Here is a 24,597-nt window from a genome sequence, read left to right as displayed (position 1 = left end):
AAGGCCTGCCCCCGCCTGACCAATACTGACTTTTGATTGGCTATTCGGTACGTATCGGTTAAGCAGCGCCGACTGTGATTGGCTGCCGATACCTGAAGCGATGTCTTGCTATATGATGTCATGCTAACAAGGTGACCACTGTCAGTTGAATCAATTTTATTAACTTTTTGTTTACTGAACGAGTTTCATTATTAATTTCGCCTAAAATTCTATAAAAACAAAAATGCAAGTAAAAGTTCAGACTAATCCTGCCGAGCCACCAAAGGTAACAAAAAAAAAAGAAATCTTCTAATCACATTGAAAGTTTTCTCAGTCGCTTTCTTTGGTACATTTCTCAGGTCAGAATTGACATTTTCAAAATTACATGTTCAGTCTTCACATCATAATGTCACTTGTTCACATCTATTTTATTTGAACAAGTTGTAAATGCTTTGGTACGTCCATGTAAATGATTATGTATAATGCTCTGCTGTTTCCTACATCAATAATAGCTTATGTCATGTTGATCAAAATGTATTATATGAGTCTGTGTTCAATAGTCTCACCCCCCACAACATTAGTTCATCGCATAAGTCTTTACATGCAAAATGGTTGAACAAGTTGTCATAATATGTCAAGCACATTTCTATACATTTCCATTAGAGTTTTTTTTCTACATCTGTCCTGAATTGGTAAATTGCTCCCAGGTGAATATCTTTTTATGAAGGTAAATGTGTGAAAGCATTAGATCAACCGGCAATTATATATTGTTTATAGCCAGAGCACAACAAAATGTTACAATGTCTGACAAGGAATTGTACAGGGTTAACAGCCAGAGAGAAGACAAAGAAGAGGAAGGAGTGGTGAGGCTGCGTCATGGAAGATTTGGGAGGCAAAACAGAGGAAGAGGCAGAAGAGGCCGACATACAGTATGCACGTTCCTGATGAGATAAGAGCCACACTTGTAGACCATGTTCTCAGTCTTACAATGGCCGAGGCTGGTCGAAGGGTGCAGCCAAATGTTGGGAGAACAACTCTGTCCTCAATCTAACAATAGGACTGTACTGTAATACTGTGTACTTTCTGTAATGCTTCATACAATAGTACAGTATTCCACTTGCATTTTACAATATGCATTAAGCATATTTTATACAGTGACATTTTATCTTACTCAATTTTGTGTTTTGGATTACTATATTTTTTTCCACATAGGACTGCAAGACAAGTTCACAGGGGTGGCAGAGGGCCCCTTTTCACACCTGAACAGGAGGAGGCTACTTGCACCATGGTTGTAGAAAACAATGCCATAGAACTAGAAAAGAAGATGCAATATCTGCTGGATACATTTGATGTAACTATCTTGTTCAAAATGAAAACACATGTAATTCATGAAACTCATTTTTGTGTCTTCTGAATATAACAGATAAAGGAACTGGAAGCAGGTGAGCTACCACACAACCTCATCTACGTGGATGAGGCTGGCTTCAACCTAACGAAACACAGAACACATGGCCGAAATATCATCAGGCCCCAGAGCTAGAGTTGATGTGCCCGGCCAACGGGGCGGGCACATCAACTCTTTCCTTCTAGAAAACTAATCTTTAGATTTCTACTTGTGTTTTTGTTTTCTTTGTGCTGTCTTTTCCTTTCTGTATCGCAACGATATGGTCTGTCAACAAAATACAGCACAAATCATACAAGTACAATGATACAAGGACATGTCATTCTGATGGCACTGACATCTTCACGGACACAGCTACTTACATTTGAGAGATGAACTAAGGATTTTGAATAAGAGACTGGCCTTTTCAGGTAAACCATGGTGTTTTGCCATTTGTACGAAATGTTTTAAGAAATGCACTAACTATTTTGCAAATGTTGAGGATGATTAGAGAAATGCATTAAAGCAAAGAAAACCTGTAATCAACACTGAAATTTGAATCTAGCCAACATGAAGTTTAGAGCTCCCACGCCATCTTTTATTTAACGCCATATTTTTAACAGTTAAATAAAAAAACTGCAGAATTTAATCACAGAACCATAGTTTTTGGAATAAAAAGTAAACTATTTTGACTGACTTAATAGTGCTAACGCTGTATGCCAAAAGCAGTATCTTGGCTACATAGTTTTTTTTTATAAATGACTATCATTCCTGTTCAGTCTCTTCAAATGGGTTTTAATTATTCGTAGTAGGAGTGAATAAACACCTTCCTAATATATAAACTTAAAATTATTTCTGAGTTCTGCAATGTATTTACTCATATGCATTAGTGTGGCTTTGCTTTTTGAAGGGGAGATAATACTGTTATTTTTTTTCGATGTTTTACTTTTATACTATGATAAAATGTCTTTATTGTCACAATAAATAATACAATGAAATTGCAAAATGTCCATCATAAGGGGGTCTGAAAGCATATCAGATTCTTCTGTTTAAATATAAAAACCTGTTGTAATTATGTGGTTGTTTATGAATTAAGAGATACCTGACAAATATTCTTCATACATCTTTTTATTAAACATTAAATAATAAAACATATTTACACAAATCAAAATACATGACTTATCAAAATACATAAAGATAAGTCACAACAGATATCAATGAGCTTGTTATACAAAATGAGGCATTTTTGTGGAGAAGCCGAGCCTCCATCTCTAATATTCCTGCAGTCCGATGATGATTGTCAGGGTTTTTATTTATAAAAACTCGCTAAAAAAAGAATCACACCGGAGAGTAATATTTGTCTTTATGAAGGCCTTCGCAAAGAGGAGAAGTTCCACCACAGCTGCTAACAGTGTGCTGTCCAGGAAGTTCTGCCCCTCCACTTGGGCTTTCTCTTTATTTAAAGGAAGAAGAAATAAGAAGAAAAAAGGGGTTGATCTGAGCAAGCCAAGGCCATGCTTTGATCATAGCAAAAACACATAACACATCATTGTTTGAGAGAGCCAGATGGCGCGGCGCCCGCCAGCCCGCCGTCTGACCTTGGTCTCTCACGTAGGCAGTGTTCCACATGAGCACGAAGGCTGATAATGTAAAAACCCTAATGATGATGATGATGATGGTCAGTATGAAGAACCTGCTTTCACCCTTTTGGCAGATGTGGTTTTGTTAAAAGTTCTCAGCCGTAGGCGTATTTATCTGTAGGGCCTTTCTCACTTGGAGTCATATGTCCACTCAGTTTCATTAAAAGCTTCACAATGAGGCCAGACTAAAAGGAAATGATAAACAAGAGATAAAGGTAATGCAAAACTTCAGTTGTTTAGATATACAGTAACTCTACCAAAGCCATCCTTCGTCTTTATATTTTGCTCTCAAGGAGACAGATTTTCTTATAATCTTTCAATGTGCATCAGTAGCTCTGAAAGCCAGAAGAAATGTTCATAAAACCAATTTAAAGGACGACAAGAAAATCTGGCTCCTTGGAAGCAAAAATAAAGAGAAGAGGGGTGGATCAAAACTACTAAACGGTACTATAAACCACAAAATGCAAATAATTCCTGAAACTTTAACTCCACGTGAGTTTAGTTACCTGTTTTGTGTGCACAATGAAGTTCATTTTGTTGTCACCGCTGTGTATCTGGAAGTACTGGTCGGCATGTCCCAGCTGCCACATGAACGTGCCATATTCTAAACTGATGAGAAGAACCTGCGAGACGCAATAAGATTAAAACAGGGCTCTACAAAATGAAACCCACACCTGTACTCTCATGCGATTATCAGTAATTGTTCAACGAATAAACACTCTCATATATGTAGACCAAAGAGAAAAATCTGACAGGCAGAAGATACCTTGGTTTCCATGTTCATGAGGTGCAGCCCCTTCGTGTTGACCCCGACGTACACGCGGATGACTTTGTGGTTGCTTGCGCTGGCCTTGGTGTAGACCTGGCCTGTGAAGAAAGCTGCTCCATAGGTTGGGATGTCCCAGCAGTTCTGCAGGAAGAGTCTCTGCAGGTGGTGCATCTCTTTGCTCACTCCCTCACTGGTGCTCAGGGCCTGTTAAACAAATGGGACTCATATTACCTCAAGGAACAGTGGGATATTATTTAAAATATTTTTAAAAAACTAAGTGTACCTTGTACTCATGAAGAATCCTGTTGGTCCAGTGGTATGCTTTGCTTTTTACCTTTGATATCGGCACAATTGATTTCAGGTTTTCCTCACTGTTGAATAAAACAAACAAACTTTTTTTTTCATTCAAGTAAACAAAAGATTTGTATTAAATTCAAATACATTTAGCCTTACAAACCAGCAAAAGGTTAATTTTATCACAATGGATATTAGAGTGGCAGGTATTATTTAAAATGCAAGTCTTACTTAAGGAAGCCTTGTTTGTGCTTCTTGCTCTCATAGTTGCCATAGATGATCTGCAAGAGGAGGCTGGCCAGCGTGATCAGTTTGCTGTCCTGTGCTGGAAAGAAGCCCTTCAGGAGGCAGTGACGGGCCTCGTCGAACAGGATGAGGATTGCCAGCGGATCTTCGACCTTGTTGAAAGCAGTAAGTTGCAGAGTCAGGGCATCTTCTGGCTCATCCAACAGAGTTAAGGCTGTAAATAAAAGCTTCTTTTTGACTGGAAGGTACCTTTTTTTCAATTTCAAGTGGGAGTCGGACGTCCCTGCGAAGGAAGAGCTGAGGTGTCTCTCTTTGAGGATCCAGCACTGTCAAGTCCGTCACAATTTCTGTCCAGATTCGCAGGTGCTGCAGAGGCTTGTGGTACGGCTTCAGCTGCAGGTCTGATACGCACAAAATGCACACAAATCTTCTTGCTATTCTACAACAATAGTACACTTATAAAAGTATTTTAACTGAGCACTTCGGGTTTAAAAAAATAAAAACAAATACTAATTTCTGGTAGGACTCACAGAGGTTCTCTGAGCAGATCCAAATGGTGAAGTACTGCTGGGTCTCCTGAGAAAGACGCATTCCCTCCATTATCTGCAGCACAGTTGTGTTGTTGCCATGTTTTAGCTCCACGGAGCGATAGGAGCCATCCATGCGGTATATACGCACCTTCTCATACTGTGGAACACAAAAACATAAATAACTTCTACACAAAGCAAAACATGTTTGAGGAAACAGCGCCATCTAGTGACCATAAAAATATGTCACATTGCTTTAAATTTTCTATAAAAATGACCTTTTCTTTCTATGAACTACAGAACATCGCTGTAAAACTGGTATATTTGCTGAAAGAGAAGCAGTAATATAAAAATCCACTCACTGGTTTGGTGTTAGTTTGCTGCAGAAGTTTAATCGTCTCCTCCCATTCATTCTGTTTGTTTTCCTCACACACCTGCAGAGGTGACCTCTTTTGCTGGTCTTCTATGTGCTGTTGTAGGAAAAGTTCAGATAAAAATGCACCCATTTTTAACTTTCCTTTAAACTGCATTTTGGGGTTTTGATTTCGAACTGTGACACACTAATGTGCTGGCTAAATGTGCACCATGCTAAAAATGTGTAAAACCTAAACAAGGAAAGCATGCAACTATATTTACCTATTTATTTACAAAAATTAAATGAAAGTTGGAGCAACATACTATTTACGTATGGTTAAAAATATTAATAATATCAATGTCTGCCTAATTGTTACAAACGGCTGCACAAAAACAAAAGAAGGAAAAAATAATCTTTTATGTTTTGTACCCGATCAATCTCAGGATGCTGCAGGAGGAGCTTTACTATCTCAGCGTGGCCTCCTCTGGCTGCAAAGTGCAGAGGTGAGCTGAGCTGGCCGTTCAGCAGGTTTGGATTACAGTTGCCTTTCTCCAGCAACAACTTTGTCGCCTCAACTTTACCGTGCCTGGAATAAATCACGTAAATACCAAGCTTAACAGTGACTCACTTCAAAAGGGAACAAAGCAAAGCCTCAGAAAATAACCTCTTTTTCAAAACTAGGTGTTCTTGGACTCACCAGCAGGCGTAATGTATGGGAGCCCAGTGATCGCTGTCCAGCTGCTTGACTGAGAACCCGCTGTCGAGAAGCTTCGAAAGCAGATCTGTGTCTCCTTCACAGGCACTGCGGTGAAGAGGAAAGTCCTCCACCCACTGGTGCTCCCTACAGAAACAAGAGGATTTTAAGAAAACTACATGTAGAGAAAAAAAAAAACACAGGAGCAAAAGTTGATGGTAAACATTCGTGTGGTTCATGTAAGCATGAGACTCACTTGTCTTCTGTCACACAGTTGGGGCCATGTTGCCATTTCTCCCTTTTGGGAATTTGGATCTTGGAGTAGTCTGGTGCGCCAAGCCCAAAGTACGGGTTTATGATAACTTTATCCACCTGCATACAACAAAATGAAGGTGATTTAAATTTCAGTGCAAAGAAAAACTCGAGTTTTCTGCTACAAATTCTTGTCTTCATCAAGCTTCTTTTGTAACGAAACAAAACATAGGTGGCGATCTCTTACTCGATTGGTATACTGCAAATCTGAGCCAAACAGTGGATTCAGGATGCACATGTCTGCCTTCTCCAGGGACATCATCTTGCTCTTGATCTCCAGGGCGGTGTAGCCCATGTGCAGACCTTCATCAGTTAGTTTGGCGTTGCTGCCGTAAGCTGGGTTGTTCACGTTGGTCTTCACGCGCTCAACAGGAGCCGGCCTGAAGAGGGCGGGGATGGCTTGAGGCACAATGTGCTGCTCTGCTAACCATCTGTGGAGGAGCAATATCCAGATACTCATCCCAGAGCAGTTTTAAGGAGCAATAATAAGTGCATGTACAGAGCTATTCTCACTTGTCTAAAGCCAGGAGCATCTTGGAGGTGATGGAGCAGAAGTGGGTACTGGTTTCACTGCACACACGCATGATGTCCTGGAAGCAGTAAAAGCTGGGGTTCCCAGAGTTGTGGATGGACTTGCTGTTGTCTGTGCAGAAGGACTCATTAATCTACATCATGCACAGCCAAAATCACATCCTACACATCCTACAAAATCTGCAGAGTTGGTTCTGTAAAACATATTTTCTGCTCACCTTTAACGCTGACTGGCACAACAAAAAGGGAGGCCTCTTTCCCTTCATTGTCACCTTCAAGGATAAATTTCTTCATATGCACCACACGCTTTCCTGCAAACAAAAACAATTCATATAATCTGACACGGTCATATCAGTCTTCGTGTTTATCCAAAGATGTCTCACTCTCACCTATGAAGCTTTGATTATTGGAGATTGGTCTCATTGTTTCATCAACATAATCCAATATGGATCTAGATTTGTCTTCTGGTTTAATCTTCGTTGCCAGAAGGACTTTCTTTTTTTTCTTCTCCTTCCCCTCCAAAGGCACTTCTTTCAGCAGGATCTGTTAATGTGTCAGAGGAAAAGTATATTTTACTTTTATATTTTAGAGCACATTTTTCTTTGCTTATAAAATGTTTGAAGTAATTGCTTAACTGCTTCTTAGTGTACCTCATATGCTTTGGCTTTGTATTCCTTTGAGGTAAGGCTGACTTGATTCTTTGGACGAATGACGGCAACAAACACATCTTCTAAGCCGTCCTCGTTGCCCATTGTGCCGTCTTTTCTTCACACCCAAGCAAACATCTGACATGGGGGCCAAATGCTGTGGAGAGGCATGCCTGAAACAAAAGACTACATCATAACTGTGACGGAAATTCATTAATGCTCAAGGTGATCCTGCACGCAGTATTCAGGGTGATAGAAAATAAAAAATAATCAGTGTATTCAATCATCAAGAGAATTTTATTTTCCACAATTTTGTCGATCTTATTGTTGAAGACATATTTTAACCTAAGGTTTTTATGGTCTAAAATGTGAGGATTTGTTGCTTTGATCACCTGCTCATTTATAATTTTATATCTACAAAATTACTTCAAACATTTCCACGCTGCATTTCATGAACCTTATTAAAAAAAAAGGAGACCAAGAGCAAAGTGACCATATTTATGTCTGACGATAATCTCAATTTTTTATATCATTCAATTATTCAAATGGATAAGGAAACACTTTGTTTCACATTTAAATTCGTCACTCTGTGACACTTGTTGCTACTGACTCTCAGTCCAGTTCATGTGCAAACTCATATATCTAAACCTTTTCTTCATGTTTTAATCTTTAAGAACGGCTTCTTGACTTTCGCCTTCGGTTTGTTTAGGCCCAATGATTTTTCTTAAGCCCTCTGCTTTTCCACTTGTCACAGATTTTAAGGACTTACTGATCATACCATGCCAAGATATGTCACATTTTTACCTTGTTGATGCAAAAATATTACCTTACACCTGTCAAATTGTTCTCTTTGACATGTTTTATAGCTTCAAATTGAAAAATTGGAACAAATGTTAGTTTTTAAAAACAGTTTACTTGTAGCAAAGTGGCTTAACAAGTATTCCTCAACTGGATCTTTGTTAAGTTTTTATTACATGTATTACTGGTTTATTCCCTTGATTTTAAGAATTTTATTGAATAATCCACAGGACAAAGTTAGGCAGTTTAACAAATGACAACAAACAGAAATTGTAAAGAAAAACAACAAGTGTGGTATTAGGCAGGAAATGAACAAACAGCCAGTCTGACTCCTTAGAAGCAAAATATAATGAAAATGAGTGTTTACACAGTAATGAATAAAAAAATGAATATAAAAACATTGTTTGTGCTGTTTTACATATTCAGTATAAGACGTTTTTTAACGTATTAAATATGTTTAACTAATATATTTAATAAAAGCCATCTAATACTGCGCATGTGATGCTTTGCAACAACATACAGTTTTTAACATCTAAACTTTTAACTTAACTCGTGTAAACAGTACGTGTAAAACCTTTTATGTGATATACTATATATAATTCAGGTTTTATCTACGTTTGAGCTGTAATACATGTATTAAAACAATAAACAGCATACATTAACTTCTGTAACAGTTCAGAAACCGACTTGAGTTCAAAGGAAGGTCACGCCCCGGAAATCAGACTTTAAACTGCTTTTACATAAATTTGTGAATATAATGTGTCTTTTACGACTCATAATGTGCTGATGGGTTTATTTTATGCTTATATATATTCTTGTCAACCATAAATAAAGTTTGCTTTTATAACTTCATCCGTATTTTCATAGCCGGGATGCTACAGTCATCCATCCCCCCCGCTTTTCCGCTCGATAAGCAGCTGAAACTCACCGAATGCGACGTGACTCTTACGAAAACGGACAAACCGTAACTCCTGCCGGTTTTCCGACAACTCTTACTGTGTTTAATAAACAGTCCAAAGTCAGGAAGCGGCTCCAGGTTACCTTTCAATTCGGTCACTTGGGGAGTTGAAGTAGTTGTAGGCCTTTTTACTGAGGGCAGGGTTGTAGACAAACAGAAGAATCACATTACGTTTGCTCGCAGCAGCGTCACTTGGACAACAGCGGAATCTAGCGGTGAGGGGGAGTCAGTGCAGCAGTATTAAATAATAATGTCCCACTGACTAGACAGTAGTTCATATATATATATATATATATATATATATATATATATATATATATATATATACAGAGAGAGAGAGAGAGAGAGAGAGAAGCAGGTTTGTCGCTGTGGTTTGATTATGTGTTACGAGGGCTTTCCATACCAACTAGCTACTTGCTAACTTAGCAACACAGTTGCTAGGCAACCAGTAAATGTTTGGGGAAGCTGCTGCTACAACACAAGAAATATTCTATAGTTAGTAACTACTAACTATGTATAATTAACAATATCATCTTTTTATAGATAGATAGATAGATAGATAGATAGATAGATAGATAGATAGATAGATAGATAGATAGATAGATAGATAGATGTTTATAACCCAGGAACAAATTTCACACAGATACAGCACCTCAACTCAACTTCCAGTAATTTATTTATTTTTTTAAACACATTGTATAAAACTTCAGCATTTATAGATATGTGACACAAATGACAGCTATTGTGGTCTTTTTGCGTACAACAAATACAATCAATACAATAACTATATTGAAAAAAAAGAACAGCTGTATCTTAGGTATTCACATGTAACATGGCTTTGGTTTTACATATAGATTTTAAACATTACCTAATTTGTCTTTTTACCCATTTGTTTCCTATTTTAAAGCCACTTCTGTGCTGCTGTTATCAAACCCAGAGAACATGCTTTCTCTGTGGGTCCGTATTCAGGATGACTTATTTTGACACTTGTTCAGCACTTCACTGAACTTCTCCTGGATCTCCTTTACCCTCGGATACCACTTGTCCTGCATCTGTTCTTCATCATCCTTTGTAACAGCTGTGTAGCCCATCAGCGCGATAAGGCCTTTTTGGAAAAGATGCCCAATGTGAAGGCAGAGCTGCTTCATGGGTTCATGTTTGCGGTTGAAGGCATCCATATACACTTCCAGCACAGGTCTGCCGAACACCAAGTTTCCCTTCCCTGTCACATTATTGTAATACACAAGCAGGGCCTCTTCAGAGTGTTGCCTCTCATAAAGATCCTTAAAATCATCCATGTATTTGTTAGCGTGGGCCTGGTCTCGCTTCACCTTTTCTATCATCTCAATGAAGCGATCGTACTGGAGCTCGATGCGGTCCTCGTACTTTTTTAAATTATCCCTCACCTCAGTGGCACGAATCTGGTTCACAAGTTTTTGGTTCTCTTCAGAGATGGCCTTCAGTTTAGTGTTGATTTCCTTGAAGTGCTTGTCCAGAGCTGGATCGTGGCCATCTCCATCATCCAAGGTATCTCGGGCCGCACTAACCACGGAGGAGACGATACCAAACATGGGGTCGATGGAGGCGGCAAAGGAGGTCGCTGTCTCCAGGTAGCCCAACACTTTGACAGCAACTTCCTTAATTTTTTGTTTATCATCCATGACTACAGCTTTTTTTTTTTCACCACATGAAATGATGCTGAAGGCTGCATAGATGTAAAAATAAAAAGAGCAACATTTTAAACTAAATCATTTCATTTGATACGTTCAAAACAAAACTTGGGGTTTATAGCAAATAATACACGTCATGTTTATTACAAAAATAGAAGTAACAGTATTTTCATTATTCATATCGTTTATTTTGTTCAATTAAGTGTTAAAAATGGGGATAACAGCTTGACTTGTTGTTCATGCTGTTTTGCCAACAGTATGAACATATTTTTGCTAGAATGACAGAAACAAAGAAAGACATGGTGAAGGAGCAACACAATAATGGAATTTTAGCCCTAAAAGACTTACTTAAAAAAAAGAGTTGTAAATCTATCAACCAAGTGATGCTTTTTACTGATCAATCCTAACAAATAATTTGATCTGTTGTTAAACAGATGAAATACAAAGCAATCAGATCCACATTTCTGAGACCACAGACCTAAATTAAATTGTAGTGCATGTTTCTCATAGCTGTGGCATTAATCATCCCTCTCAATCTTGTCCTTCAGGAAAAATTACTCAGGAACAACAGTAGGTGTGTCTTTATTTCGATAAATACAAGTCAAACTGGAAGCAACCTGACAGTAGTGAGTAAATATCTTCTGTATAACATATTTTAGTCTCTGAAACAACCTCTGGCAGCTGTTTAATGTGCCATTTTTTAATGTTAAACTCAATAAGAGCCGTTGTTTTGTTTTCCAGCCAGTTTCTCCCATTTCCTGATTTCCAACAGCTCATAAATTAATCAGTCAATCTTATTCAAATCAATCCCAGATTTCACACACAGAGATTAAACATCCTTCAGATTTGAAACTAGAAACTACAAAGGTGCCTCATATTTACTCACCAGAGATAAAACTGTTTAGATTCCTCCGTCTACTTCTGCTGCCTGGCTTTGCTTTCCACCATTTTAAATGATAGTCCGCCAAGCACCACCCATCACTGCCAAATAAGGAAGTGAACACCAGGAAGTGAATCCTGCTCTGTGCTGATTGGATGAGAGGACTTCCTCCAGCTGTATGATTGGACTGCAGACCGCAGGCCAATTCCATATAAGTCATTGCCGCAGGCCGCAACAAAGCTTTTAAATATTTCCTTTATTCTTATCTCTTCCTTTGGCTTCATGTAATAAGATGAGGTGAAGACGTGAAATTCTCACTTAACATAAATGAAAGCACAACTTACTTAGTAATGAGGAAATAAATACCATTCAGCTGTCTAAGCTTCATTTAAAAGTCTTTAAGTACATGCCTGTGAATACTTTGGCAGGACTTTACACAGGTCTGTGTTAAAGATGCCAACTGTGTGTGTGTGTGGGTGTGCGTGTGTGTGTGGGGGTGGGTGGGTGTGTTTGTACTGATTTCAAACTAAGTCATGAATCACTGAATGAACTTTCAGGAAGTAATCATTGGACGAGCATCTAAAACTGATTCATGTTTAGAGTCAAGCTCAGTCAAGTTGTAAATAAAATGTCTTACTTTGTTTCATTTATCAATATTAGCTCTGGCCCTTTTAAACAATCTGAAATGGCATCTGGTAAGATAATATATAAAAGCTAAAATTAACCCATTCAATACAAGAAATGTGCTGGTAATAAGTAACCTGCATTGAGTTGATTTACCAGCTCACACAGCCTCTAAAAATAAACAATTTCTGTTAAATTAGGAATGTATTCTTGTAATTGTAGTTTCTATGCTCGTTCCAAAATAACAAAACTAACATAATGTGAGTTTTTCCTCAAATATCCTTAGAAACACTCATGCCTGTTGGATCTCTCCTTTTCCCTGTCGAGGTCTGAGTATGTCATTTTTTCTTCATTCTTACACCTTTATGACATGACCGGGATAAAATGAAGGGACTTTTGTTGACATTAGTACCAGCTGGTCCTTTTATTTTGTAACAAGTCCAGATTCCTGTTGATAAAAGTAGTATTTAAAAAACTCTGTTACCTTAAATGAACATGACTGATTGAATTCACAGTTTAAAAAACAAACTCCGGCCATTTAAAGGTAATTTAACGAAACGCTGGAACAGGATGAAAAGTGAGAGCATTATGAAAAGGGTTGGAGTTTTTTTGGAGGAAATGTCTGTATGTTTTAATCAGAACAAAAACAGCCTCTGACCTGAGAAATGTTTTCATTAGAAGTGGTTCTTAAAGTCAGACATCATTAGTGAAGTACAGAAATAATCAAGCATCTTTTTTTACATAAATCTGTTACAATTCTGTTGACTTAGTCAGTGATTTTCCTGCATCTAACCTGGATTCATTTGGTCCTAAATATTTAATTTAAACTGAAAGAGTTTCTGCTCATTCAGGATGTATATTCTGTAGTGGTAACAAACCAAATGTTACTTAACTGGACAAGTTTGTTGTGTAACACTTGACCTTCTGGACAGTGATATGAAATGAAGCAGGAAAACACCTGCTAACTTTTCCAAGTGTCACACACACCAGAACACACACTCTTCTGTCCCATATTTACTCAGTTTTTGCATTGCATTTTAAAGGATCCGCGAGCTGTCCTGAGATCAGTTGTTTTGTGTGACGCTTCTGTCAAAATATAAATTTTACATTTTGTTTCTGATATTTTTTTGGTGACCCATTAAGTTTTATGTTTGAAATTCAGAAGCTGCAGCTACAACCAGTTTCCTATTCTTTAATTTTCATTCACAGTGACTATAATTTATTTGGTTTATTAGCTTTATTCACAATTTAATACATCAAGATTATATAATATATTATTATATATTTTTGGTACATTTTGTTGCATTGTGATGATTGTTTCATTTGTTCCTTCGTGTATTTATTTTTCACCTGACAATATTTCAGTCTGAGCAAACAGAACTTTTTCTGACATAATGCACCACACACACACACACACACACACACACACACACACACACTTCATTGTGTCACTATTAGTTTGTTTTATTAAAGCTAAATAAAGACACAAAGTCTGTTTTAAGTCTTTTTTTTCTTCACCAATCTGTTAAACATTTTTAATAGACTTAGTTTTATTCCCTGTCTATTGTTGTACTAAGTTATCTCATTTGAAATTCTTTATTTTTGTACAGTTACAGACGTTATCAATATTTTGATAAATGATAAGAAAGCCTGTGAGAAAAGAGTCAGCCCTGGCAAACGTGTGTACTGTACCGTTTTAAGTAAACATGAGTTATTATCGTTATTCTATTGATGTGTTCCCTGAATTTTACTTTTTTTTTAATGATCTAAAGTGTTTTATTGTCATTTCTGTTAAGAGATAATTTCATGTCAATACAGTCATCAACAAAGAATTAAAGAAACCCTTTAACTCAGGATTTTTGAGTACCGCTCTCCTCCCCACCTCCTGGTATTTGTACCACCTCTGTGCTCCCACCCACACTCAGCTCAGCTGCCTCCCTGGGTCCCCCCCCCCTCTGTGATCTCCTGGGTCCATGTAAAAATACACAAACACTACTAAACATGCTGCACACACACACACACACACATAAAATCCCAGTTAACGTCCATTTGTGTCCTCTCCTGTCTGTCCCTCCATCGTTCGCTGGCACCTGAGCTGGACTGAGGCCGAACACATCCTGGTTTCAGGTAGGAACTGCAGTAAACAGCTGCAGGTTTGACTCAGCAGCAACCAGCTTCAGTTTCTGGGATTAGAAGGGTTTAAGTCTGCCATTGAATTGGTCAGTATGGGCCCTGCCGAGGCTGACCTCAGGTCAGATAAAACCAACTGTTTTCACTGCTTGTTTTTTATTCTGACCAACATACTTTCATGAAGCCAAAGTGCCTTACCTTTTAGGATTGTTCAACCTCAGCCTACCCCTGGTTGTTTTTTAATATTCTGAACCAAACTGAGTCAAGTGTTTTTGGAAAAATGTGCTGCTGTCTTTTAACTTTAGATATCTTTCTCACCTTTTACCCAAATTCCTCAAAGGATTTTGCCATTTTCCAGGGCAACAATATAAATAAAAACGGAATGATTTGCCTGGCTCGATAAGATTAAATAAAAAAAAAAACAAGAGAATTATTTTCTTATATTTTTTTGCACCTTGCAGGGCTGTTATGTGAAAAATCTGAATTTCTAATATGACCTTTGAATTTGACACCTGTAGTTGAGAGGATTGATGTTTTCTGTGTCTCCTTGTAATTCTGCTCACCTGTTGCTCCGCTCACTCTTCACTGTTTCCTGTTATCATGACCTGGGTGTCTCTGTTGAGTTCTTCAGTCTCTGTGCATATATACCCTCTCGTTTCCTCTCCTGCTGTGCCTGCTGTGCCTCCTGAGTTGGGTCTGTGTTCCTAGTAATTTCAGTTTTCTGCTCTTTGGTGAGCCTCATGTATTTTTCTTAGTCTATGTTTTGCTGTCTTGTCAGCGGCTTTCATTTTTTTAAATTTATTTATTACTGGCTCAGCCTGGTTTTGGCTCTATTTGAGGGAGGTTAATTCTTAGATCTCTTATATTTCTCCCGCTTTTCTGTAAATTGGCATCTAAATGTCCAATTTCTTTTATTACATTAAGTTAAATGTTGTCATTTTTTCATTTGCTTTCAATTTGCATTTGTTTTTAGGACTCAGGCATAAGGAGTTACATCATTCAAGGTCAAATGAAAATGTATAAGTTGGTACCAAAGCTGATGGTCCTGCTGGGGTGAGTGACTTCAGACAGGGAATACAACAAGGTTCAACAATTTTACATGATAAGCTTAAACTGTATGTGGTAATTCATTAATTGATGCATACATGCACAATTTATGCATAAATATCTACAAAAGGTGCAGTATAATGCAGCTGTAAAAAGTCTTAAACTTCAATATGTCAGTTGTATTTTTATTTTTTAACCATCCCTATTCCTCTATCACCAACATCAGTAGCCCACTCCATTTGATCCTCAGTCATCAACGACACCCAGAAACTTTAACCTCTTCCACTAAAAACCTTGGCTCAGTTTCAACCCTGACAGGACGGGCTTAATTATCATCTTGGCCTTCTCAAAATTACCTACTAATCACAAACACGGTATTCAAAATCTACAGAAGTGGAAATCCTTATCTCCCATGCTGGGAAATGTTGTCCATAAAGTTGTTGTGCAGATTAGCTGAATCTTTCAGATTTTCATGATCTCTGCTTCCATTATCCACAGTTTAGCTCAGCAGGAATCCATCCTAACTAAACAGAATGGTACAGAGCCTTGATTCCTCCCCTTTGAGTCATCTGTCAGAATCCTTTTTGCCTGACATTTTCGAAACATGTACATATATAATCTATAAATTCACGTTTTATTCAACACGATTAGTAACCTTGTTTAGAAAATCTGTTTTACTCTTATTTGTGTAAATTTAAAAAGCCTAATATTTTCATTCAAATACTTGTTCATTGCTGGGATAGCTACTGATTGTGTCTTAAATCTCTGCTGCTTTTAGAGTGATTGGTTTTAGTACTGGTGCAATTCAGAGACCTGATTATGATGACACACCCGACCCAGAGTTCCTTAACCCTTACTGGATGGCCAGCATTCCTGACGATAGGCTGCTGTCTCAGGTCACCATGCCAGGAACCCACAACACCATGGCCCTGTATGGCGGTGTGTATTCTGAGTGTCAGACCTGGAGCCTGGCCTCCCAGCTCCTGGCCGGCGTTCGTTTCCTAGATGTCCGTTTGCGTTACGTCAACGGGAACCTCACTCTCCACCACGGAGTGTCCTACCAGCGAGGACACTTTGGCCATGTTTTAGAGGCTGTGGTTGACTTCCTGCACAATTACCCAACTGAGACGGTGCTGATGCGTGTGAAAGAAGAGTTCAGTGAGACGAATAACATCTACAGCGCTGTGGTAGACTACATCCACCGCTACGCTTACTGGGACCTACTGTGGCACAGCCGACTGGTGCCGACCATGGGCGAGGCCCGAGGGAAACTCATCATTCTGCAGGACTTTTCTGGGCCAGACTTGGGGATGCGCTATTATTCCTTAGACATAGCTGATGATTGGAAGGTATTACAAACCTTTTTCAACCACAGATTTTTGTGCCTGTCAGTGTTTTAGACCAAAATATTAGAGCCTGAAATTAACCAAAATATTTTTGAGTTCCAGTAAATTGTCTTTTTTTCTGTAGGTGCCTACACTTCTGCATTTGGAAGAGAAATGGCAGAGTGTCTACGAACACCTTGAGGCTGCACCTGCAGGAAACATGAAGCAGATTTTTCTCACCTACAGCAGTGGAGCCGGTGTGTTGGCACACCCCAGAGCTGTTGCACTGCGCATCAACCCAAGGCTGTATGACTACCTGCGGGCCAAGACAGACCTGAACCAGCGCTTTGGAATCATATGCATGGACTTCCCTGCTGCTCCTATTATCCAAATTATCATTGACTTCCAACTGCAATGAGTCATTAGGGCTAAAGAGATGATCTGTAACCTGCAGCTTGTGCTGATAAATATGACCAAACTGCTGATGTTTGACTTATATAACTCAGATTTAACATTTCAAACCATATATCCATCCACCTATCCATTTTCTTTACCGGCTTTTTCATTTCTGGGTCACTCCAGCAGTCATTGTGCAAGAGGCGGTGTGCATCCTGGACAGGAATAATGGGAATAATTAGAATTTTCTCATGAAGCATTTAAAGTTTTGACCCCTTGTATGGAAGATTTAACTGATTACGCTGCTTAAGAAATATTCTCTACACACCATTTATTTCTTGTAAGTTGAAATAATGACCCGATGAGTCCAGTAACAATGAAGCTGACTGTGTCTGATCTAAAAAGAGAAGGTAAAGTTTGGTCAAACATTTGGTAAAATGGAAAATGCAAGGCATCTCATAAATAAATGAAGGAATTACTGTACAAATTTTTGGGTTATTCTTTCAGGGGACGTGGCAACGAGTCATTCCATTCGGTGTTGGCCTCAAGTTAGTTTCCCTTCTTCTGATTTATGTGTGAAGCCCTAATGGCGTTGAATGTAATCTGCATGACAGATATCAAGTCAAACCTCAATTCAGCTGATGTAAAAAAGCCAAACATATTGGTTGGGGGTTAAAATAGTTAGTGTCTTTACAGCTAACAAAATCCAGCCTCAAACCAAAAATTTATATAAGGATAAAAAACAGCAGAATATTTAAAAACACTAAATGTGTATGCATCTTTTTCTTAATTTTTCACAGGATTGACAGGCAACTTTTGTATCCCTCAGTGTAGCTGAGATAAAACCGAAATCATTTTATAATCTTGATTCTCTCTTTTCTCACCACAAGGTGACACTATTGCCTTTTTCATTTGTTTAAAACACAATTCTTTTTTCTTTTTCTAGAGGGTGTTGTACTTTTTGTAATTTTTTTTTTTTTTCGAGGGGAAGGCAATGACTATAAGGTAATCAGATTTACAAATATTGAACTAAAGTTTGATGTAGCAGGAGCTTGGAGTCATTCACAACACATACTCTGAGCGCTAAAACATTTAGTAACATCTCACAATATCTCATGGGATGTTACTTTAAATATAGCTATTACTCTGTCCCTTCTCTTAATCTTAATCTTCTCCCCTCTTACAGATTTCTCAAAGCTGAATGTTGCAATCTGTTTCCAGTTTTGTTGCTATGACACCCATCACCATTGAACTAATTATCTATAAGCAGGACTTTTAATCTTGCTTCAAAGCTAACATCACAAGAGAATTACCAATAAATACTATCCATGTTTTTCCCCTTTCTTTCTGTTTTTTTAAAGGGGTCAAGTGAAATATTAACAAGCTATTATTCTCCAAACATTCACAAACGCATACTTGATGATCTTATATGACTTTGCTCAGAAAATGTTTGAAAAACTTTACATGCTAATGTCTCAAGTGCAAAGTTTACCTAATCATACAATGAAAAATGCTAAACAAGAAAAGAAAAATAAAGATTGTGATACTTTTTTGCTTTTTGGTATAAAAAAACCCCAAACCAAAACAACAAATCAAGAGTGTAAGAAAAATAATTATTGTCTCCGGTTAAAATTTGCACAAGGACTTTTAATATTCAAGGCCTATTAATATTATATTAAATATTGTGTTGAAACTTGTGGGGAAACCAAAGCTAATTTTTAGATATTAGCAATGATACTGTGTGACTGACTCAAATTAAAGTTAGAAGCAGCAGATTCTAGTTCAAGGATCAGCAGTTATTATATCAAAAACAAAAAACAAGGTTTGATCTTTCACTCTGTGGCTCTAATATGAGATCTAAAGTGAGATAGAAACCCTGACCTCATTGCACCAAGAGGTGGATCAAGAAAAAGTCTAAAAATGACTGACTGCCCCGCAGGAGACGAAGCCCACAACGTGACTCCCTTTTAATAAACAAAAATTTGCAAAGTCCAGTTTCCAATGTGAAGTTGAAAGGCAAGTGTGTGTGTGTGCACGCACAACATCCCCTCCCTCTCCCAAGTTTTGTCACACTGCAAAAGAACTGCAGAAATGTCAGCAGTGCTTCTCTGACATGGAGGCTAAAGGTGGTCTGTGGCAGGAAGCAGAAGCACTAACATTCAAAGTTTGGTCAAGCAACTGCTTTTGGCCCAGCTTTAGTTGCAGCTTGTAAAATGTTCTGATCTTGTAAATTTGTAGTGTAAACACATCTTGCATGCTAATGGCTTGCATCAGATTATGGCTGATTTTATCAATATTTCCTTCCAAAACACACTATTGCAAAACCACTGCTGAAGTGGTTGAAACCTATGACTTCACATCCTGCTCAAACGGCAAACATTATTGGCAAAGCTGTCAGTTTGTCAAGGACATCGGTGCACGCAGATGCATGTTTTAGATCTCTAAAAAAAGAAAATGGATCTAAAGTTGTAAACCATCACGGCTGCAGCTAAGAACAACTCATTGACCTCATTTTTAAAGATGGACTTCAGACCTCAAAGTGCTTTTCTGATTGCAACACTTGGTGAGCATTTTCTTTTTTGTATGTATCAGTTTTAGTGTTTAGTTTCTTGACCCTTTGCCTGTTTGTTGTAGTTGTGGTGAACATAATCTGGTGGATGGTAATGATAGGAGCCATTGCACTAGGTAGGTTTACTTTTGTATGTTGTCATTTTTTTAGTGTTATTTCTGCAGGTGATTTTGCATTTCGTCTATGGTTTCTTCCAAGGGGCCACACATCTGGACCGTTGTCCTGTGCAGCCACACATCCCCATTTACCTGATTGTTATGGGAGCAACCAGCATCCTCTCTCTGATTTTCACGTACAGCACCAAAATGGATGGAGTAATTCATGTCCTGAGCACAGCCTGCATGACAGTCCTGCATATATTCAGCTTTGCATGGTTAATAGCAGGTGTGGAAAAAAATGAACCATTTTCTGATCTTAAGTTTTGCTGAAAAATCAAGGAATCCTTTTGATTTAGAGGCATCCTGCAGTGTGACATATTTTTTTTCCTTGTAGGCACTTCTTGGGTTTATGCAGTTTATCCTCCAGACTACTCTGAAGGAGATCTGTACTGCCACAAGATGACCTATCTGTTTGCCTTTGTTATCACCACACTGATGTGGGTTGCTGTGTCCCTCATCTTCATCTGTGGGTGCTGCGTCGCTCTTCTGACCTGCTGCACAACTGCAGTTGCAAGACATCACTTGATACCCAATCGCAACTCCTTCTATGGTGCAACAAGTAGCTCTCAGCAGCCAGCTGCTGGTGATGTGTGATTGAAATCTAAGGTAATTTCTCAATCATAAAATTCCTATCTTGTTTAACTTAAAAAAAGGAATTTAACCATTTAAACATTTGTTTCACAGCATCAACTCTCCACCCTCTTACACCCTTAGAGATCTGCAATGGTCTTCTGCAGCAGCTGATAAGACTTTCGCATAATAGACCACAAGCTTCCTGTTTATACGAAACCATCAACATTTTGAGCCAAAATAAAATGACACATCCGACTGTGCAGCACACATTTACCATGGCAAAAGAAAAAGGGTTTTGTTGTTGGCCATTAGACAACTCTGTATTTATTTTGATATTTATAAATGACATGATTGTTTGATATCAGAATGCTGGCTACACTTGTATGTTAGTGATAGCTAAATTGCAAAAATATTAATGTTATTTGAATTATCTGGATTCTTACCCTGCATTGTCTGTTTGTTTTTAAGTTGTATTTAAAACTTGCATAGCTGTAACTGCATTTAATATTAATCACTATGTGTAAAGCATGTCACAGATGTAATTACTGGATTGTTTTCAGATGGTGTCATGATGTTCTGTAATCCCATTCATATAGGCCTACTGTAATTGTTTGCAAGAACATTGACAATAAAGCTAGGATAGAAAAATTGGAAAACTTTAAAGTCCAGGTGTTACATTTTTTTTAATTATACACAAAAACGAAGTTGATGGAATATAAGTCCTTCATTTGTTCAGTGTTTTATTTTGATGTAATTTGAAACGGAAAGTTTTTATTTTCAGAAGTTTTTATTGAACAATAACAACAATGACCTATTAATTTTAAAGGCCATTAACATATATAAAGCACTTCTCAGTATATTATATTCTACAGTATATAAACCAGAACATTTTTCATATCAAGACATTTTAACAAAGCCTAAAAACATTAAAACATAGAAACTACTTAAAGGGTTAATATCTGAAAAAAAATTCAGCTTTGGTGATTTTCAGAGGTAAATTACAAAAAACACGAGTTATAATAATCGGAGTTGGTTTTTATACGTATTGTAACATCTGTATCAAAACACAAAATGGGTTTTACTTGTAAAATAAACATAATCGGATTTAAACACCGATTTAGACCTCTTCGAGTGAGTATTTTTCTTCAGGCTTTGTTTGGGACCGCTAAGTGGCTGGTGGGGTCCTTTGACGTCACACAAGCGACACAAGCTATTTTTTTCTGTTGTATTTAAAGTACTCACGGCTGTGGTTATTTAATGGTTGTTTGCTGGATAAATTGATGTGGGTGGCGCTGAATTGGAGGCTGCTGTGAGTGAGTTTTGTTGCCGCCGGTGAAAGCGTTGTTCCGGGCTGCCGAACCGACATGTGGAGCTCCGGCCGCCGCGTCCTTCAGGACCTGCTCCGACAACCCGCTGTCAGGAGCCTCTCTCTGAGCCCCGTTCAGGTCAGCCTCCCATCACGCTCCTTACTTACACCTGAACTAATTATCTCAGCGCCCCCTGGGTTGTTATAACCAAAAGCAGGGCGAAAGATATCTTTTAAAATGTTCAAAATTTGCTCTGGGAATAAGCGAAAAGGCAGCCACGAATGTCCAAAAACCACCACCCTGAGAGGCAAAAAGCACCATGAGCTGCTGATCAAGACTTCTTTTAAAGATTAAAAATAAACCTGACTCCTTTGGTGCAAAAATAAGAAAATGAGGTATGACTCAGACTTATGTACAGCTCTGCAATGAGACAAAATTGACTAAAATATCAAAAATAAGAGCCATCTTCCATGGTTCATTAGTGTTAAACTTTCTGCACTGCAAACCACAGCTTCCAAACTAAACAATAAAAAAAGTAAAACTTGATTGAAGTCCTCCTGAAAACAACTACAGCAAAATGTAGAATAAAAAAATTATGAAATACCTTATCTGGTATTGTATTACTTTATGCAGCTTTAAATCAGTAAAATGAACTTCATTGCTTCATTAACTCTGTGTAATATTATTTTAACATATTTATCAAGTCTTCAGATTTAGATCCCTGCAAACTTTCTCAAATGTTCACTTTGGCTAAATAACATTAAAGACATTGATATGAAACTTGTATAAGTTACACAATCTGGAGCATCATATCAGCTTCTTTCTAAATTTTGTGATTTATGTTTTTTTTTTTATGACACAACAGCTAGACCATCATGTTAAATTGTCTCTCATGACGTTGTGATTTCTCAGCACACAGTTATAGTGGAGCGATGGTGGCAGGTCCCCCTGTCCAGAGTGGGCAGCCCGCCGAGGCTTCATCCTCGAAGACACAAGATCTTCAAACTGGTCGAAGACACCAAACACTCTTCAAAGGAGGATATGGAGCTCATCCTGACGCAGACCGTACCGAGTGAGCATCTGCATCACTTTGGATGGTTTTAAATTTGCCAGGAAATGTTTTTTAAAACAGTCTTCTCGCTCCTTATTTGATCAAAACAACAGGACTCGGCGGGAGAGGAGACACTGTGTTTGTGAAAAAGTCTATTGGTCGCAATAAGCTGCTGGCTCAAGGCCTTGCTGTTTATCCATCACCAGAGAACAAACATATGTTTGCTGAGGAGCTGAGAGTGAGTGACACATTTAATTACATTTACAGAAGCATATACCTATTCATTGCCATGATTGCTTTATTTATTTGTTTATTTTAAACTCAGATTTTGCGTGAGGGAAGGCCAGAGGACAGAATCCAAACCCGAACAGGACAATTGGTGAGTTTTATCTGCTGAACGTGGTTTATTTATTTACTGTTCTTTGCTTATATTTGACTGAAAAGCATTATGAGATAAAAGGGGAAAAAAACACTTCAAGGGTTGTTATTTTTTTAACAAAGGGCGTACGGGTATTTCCACAGACGGTGAACTTCCTCAAAAGCTCCAAGCTGGAGATTAACAAAACGTTGTCTGACGAGTTCCAGCTCACGAAAGAAGTCGTCTGCAGGCAGCTTGAAAGAAAGGTTTGGCTACGTTTATCGTTTTTCTCTTTTTTTGTGTCCAGCACCACTTAACTTTGTCAGAAGTGGCACTACTAAAAGGTTTCTTTTTGTCATTTCTGTACCTTTCCTTTAGTTGGGAGTTGTTGCTCCACTTCAAGCATTGAATCTTCCATTTGAGCCGATTAAGGAGTTGGGCGACTACTGGTGTGAAGTTACAGTAAGAATTGGTCTTTTATCAATGCCTCATTTCACTCTGTTCAGCAAAAAAGCAAATGGAACCAGCTTGCAAACTTTATAAGAACTATTAGAAATGCATTCCTCTGCATGTTTGTGAAAATAAGTGTTTTGTTCTTTTAAAAATGCAGCAGCTGCAGGGTGAGCTCCTTTTGGAGAGATATATTTAATGTTTATATACAGACATGGCCGAAAGTGTTCACACACCTGTGGAGAGATCTTAAAATGGCTGTTGGGAGAAGGCACTCTTCAAATATGAGACCTGGACCAGTTTGCAGAAGAAGAATGGTCCAAAAGTCCAGTTGAGAGGTCTAAGAAACTTGTTGATGGTTATAGGAAGTGATTGATTTTAGTTATTTTCTCTAAAGGACATGCAAGTTGAGGGTGCCATTAATTTGGTCCTGACTGTTTTTGGAGTTTTGCGTGAAATTATATCAATTTTTGTTGTTTTTTTAATCTGTTTTTTTGTGTTGTCCCAAAAAACACAAAGGAAATAAACGTGCAATAGTAATAATTTTCTGGAAAACATTCAGGGATGCCAACACTTTCGGCCGTGACTGGAGACGCATCGATAACAAAACACAGCCTTCAGATTCTTCTCCTTTTTCTTCCAGGTTAACGGGCTGGAGACAGTTCGAATTCCCATGTCTCTGCTGCCGTATGAAGACCCCTCTACAATCCGGCAGCAGGCTGACGAGGCGGAGGCCGGTGAAGGCTCTGAGAGCCAAGCCTCGACTTCAGCAGACGCCCAGACGAGCCACGACTCCACAGCGCCACCAAGTGAACGCCCAGATAAAGACTGAAAGACTTTAAATAAATAAAACGCGTCTGTAGAAACACAGCAGGTCCTCATTGTCCTGTAACAATATTCTGCTTGAAAAGATGTTTTGCAGCAAGTC

At 38.3% G+C, this 24,597-nt stretch overlaps 5 protein-coding genes across 8 annotated transcripts; 3 read left to right on the top strand and 2 right to left on the bottom strand.

Moving 5' to 3' along the window:
• Window positions 1-2,470: 2,470 nt before the first annotated feature.
• krit1 (KRIT1 ankyrin repeat containing) lies at window positions 2,471-9,323 on the bottom strand. 4 transcript variants are annotated; one of them, XM_017419946.3, is made up of 17 exons: window positions 9,215-9,323; window positions 7,379-7,548; window positions 7,118-7,271; window positions 6,947-7,039; window positions 6,711-6,840; window positions 6,385-6,628; window positions 6,142-6,257; window positions 5,889-6,032; window positions 5,621-5,777; window positions 5,199-5,306; window positions 4,840-4,996; window positions 4,559-4,710; window positions 4,295-4,461; window positions 4,053-4,140; window positions 3,767-3,973; window positions 3,507-3,623; window positions 2,471-3,185 (listed from the first exon to the last, which is right to left on the bottom strand). In XM_017419946.3, exons 2-17 carry the CDS (start codon window positions 7,478-7,480, stop codon window positions 3,096-3,098), a joined length of 2,226 nt encoding a protein of 741 aa, XP_017275435.1. In that variant the 5' UTR covers window positions 7,481-7,548; window positions 9,215-9,323; the 3' UTR covers window positions 2,471-3,095. The 4 variants fall into 4 exon arrangements, with proteins under 4 accessions (XP_017275435.1, XP_017275444.1, XP_037831819.1 ...); XM_017419955.3 differs by having other exon boundaries at window positions 7,379-7,561; window positions 9,215-9,309; XM_037975891.1 differs by having other exon boundaries at window positions 7,379-7,561; window positions 9,102-9,290.
• A 461-nt stretch (window positions 9,324-9,784) lies between these two features.
• rpz2 (rapunzel 2) lies at window positions 9,785-11,764 on the bottom strand. The gene is made up of 2 exons (XM_017422075.3): window positions 11,688-11,764; window positions 9,785-10,836 (listed from the first exon to the last, which is right to left on the bottom strand). The coding sequence occupies exon 2, from the start codon at window positions 10,790-10,792 to the stop codon at window positions 10,097-10,099; it is 696 nt and encodes a 231-aa protein (XP_017277564.1). The 5' UTR covers window positions 10,793-10,836; window positions 11,688-11,764; the 3' UTR covers window positions 9,785-10,096.
• Window positions 11,765-14,331: 2,567 nt separating this feature from the next.
• On the top strand, window positions 14,332-17,703 carry si:dkey-266f7.9 (uncharacterized protein LOC100006223 homolog). Its single transcript, XM_017422232.3, has 4 exons — window positions 14,332-14,432; window positions 15,409-15,488; window positions 16,261-16,831; window positions 16,953-17,703. The coding sequence occupies exons 2-4, from the start codon at window positions 15,445-15,447 to the stop codon at window positions 17,223-17,225; spliced, it is 888 nt and encodes a 295-aa protein (XP_017277721.1). The 5' UTR covers window positions 14,332-14,432; window positions 15,409-15,444; the 3' UTR covers window positions 17,226-17,703.
• Window positions 17,704-19,581: 1,878 nt separating this feature from the next.
• On the top strand, window positions 19,582-21,569 carry LOC119617017 (transmembrane protein 272-like). Its single transcript, XM_037975637.1, has 5 exons — window positions 19,582-19,766; window positions 19,838-19,888; window positions 19,971-20,156; window positions 20,265-20,536; window positions 20,615-21,569. The coding sequence occupies exons 1-4, from the start codon at window positions 19,724-19,726 to the stop codon at window positions 20,522-20,524; spliced, it is 540 nt and encodes a 179-aa protein (XP_037831565.1). The 5' UTR covers window positions 19,582-19,723; the 3' UTR covers window positions 20,525-20,536; window positions 20,615-21,569.
• Window positions 21,570-21,700: 131 nt separating this feature from the next.
• mrpl9 (mitochondrial ribosomal protein L9) lies at window positions 21,701-24,539 on the top strand. The gene is made up of 7 exons (XM_017421156.3): window positions 21,701-21,948; window positions 22,723-22,882; window positions 22,975-23,099; window positions 23,187-23,240; window positions 23,384-23,485; window positions 23,598-23,681; window positions 24,313-24,539. The coding sequence occupies exons 1-7, from the start codon at window positions 21,868-21,870 to the stop codon at window positions 24,499-24,501; spliced, it is 795 nt and encodes a 264-aa protein (XP_017276645.1). The 5' UTR covers window positions 21,701-21,867; the 3' UTR covers window positions 24,502-24,539.
• The last annotated feature ends 58 nt before the right edge of the window (window positions 24,540-24,597 follow it).

This window comes from Kryptolebias marmoratus, linkage group LG5 (assembly GCF_001649575.2).
Source record: "Kryptolebias marmoratus isolate JLee-2015 linkage group LG5, ASM164957v2, whole genome shotgun sequence".
NCBI lineage: Eukaryota > Metazoa > Chordata > Actinopteri > Cyprinodontiformes > Rivulidae > Kryptolebias > Kryptolebias marmoratus.
The sequence above is the reverse complement of the archived record's forward strand: the minus strand, read 5'-3'. Positions and strand labels throughout refer to the sequence as shown.

Excerpts from the sequence above, each read along its gene's own strand:
- krit1 (XM_017419946.3), bottom strand. The coding sequence starts at position 7,480 with ATGGGCAACGAGGACGGCTTAGAAGATGTGTTTGTTGCCGTCATTCGT. Across the intron at positions 6,629-6,710 it reads ATGCTCCTGGCTTTAGACAA|ATGGTTAGCAGAGCAGCACA; the intron begins GTGAGAATAGCT and ends GCTCCTCCACAG. Across the intron at positions 4,462-4,558 it reads CACTTGAAATTGAAAAAAAG|GTCGAAGATCCGCTGGCAAT; the intron begins GTACCTTCCAGT and ends GCTTTCAACAAG.
- rpz2 (XM_017422075.3), bottom strand. The coding sequence starts at position 10,792 with ATGGATGATAAACAAAAAATTAAGGAAGTTGCTGTCAAAGTGTTGGGC.
- si:dkey-266f7.9 (XM_017422232.3), top strand. The coding sequence starts at position 15,445 with ATGAAAATGTATAAGTTGGTACCAAAGCTGATGGTCCTGCTGGG. Across the intron at positions 15,489-16,260 it reads AAGCTGATGGTCCTGCTGGG|AGTGATTGGTTTTAGTACTG; the intron begins GTGAGTGACTTC and ends TGCTGCTTTTAG. Across the intron at positions 16,832-16,952 it reads ACATAGCTGATGATTGGAAG|GTGCCTACACTTCTGCATTT; the intron begins GTATTACAAACC and ends TTTTTTCTGTAG.
- LOC119617017 (XM_037975637.1), top strand. The coding sequence starts at position 19,724 with ATGGACTTCAGACCTCAAAGTGCTTTTCTGATTGCAACACTTG. Across the intron at positions 19,767-19,837 it reads TTTTCTGATTGCAACACTTG|TTGTGGTGAACATAATCTGG; the intron begins GTGAGCATTTTC and ends TGTTTGTTGTAG. Across the intron at positions 20,157-20,264 it reads CTTTGCATGGTTAATAGCAG|GCACTTCTTGGGTTTATGCA; the intron begins GTGTGGAAAAAA and ends TTTTCCTTGTAG.
- mrpl9 (XM_017421156.3), top strand. The coding sequence starts at position 21,868 with ATGTGGAGCTCCGGCCGCCGCGTCCTTCAGGACCTGCTCCGACAACCC. Across the intron at positions 22,883-22,974 it reads CCTGACGCAGACCGTACCGA|GACTCGGCGGGAGAGGAGAC; the intron begins GTGAGCATCTGC and ends TCAAAACAACAG. Across the intron at positions 23,100-23,186 it reads TGTTTGCTGAGGAGCTGAGA|ATTTTGCGTGAGGGAAGGCC; the intron begins GTGAGTGACACA and ends TTTTAAACTCAG.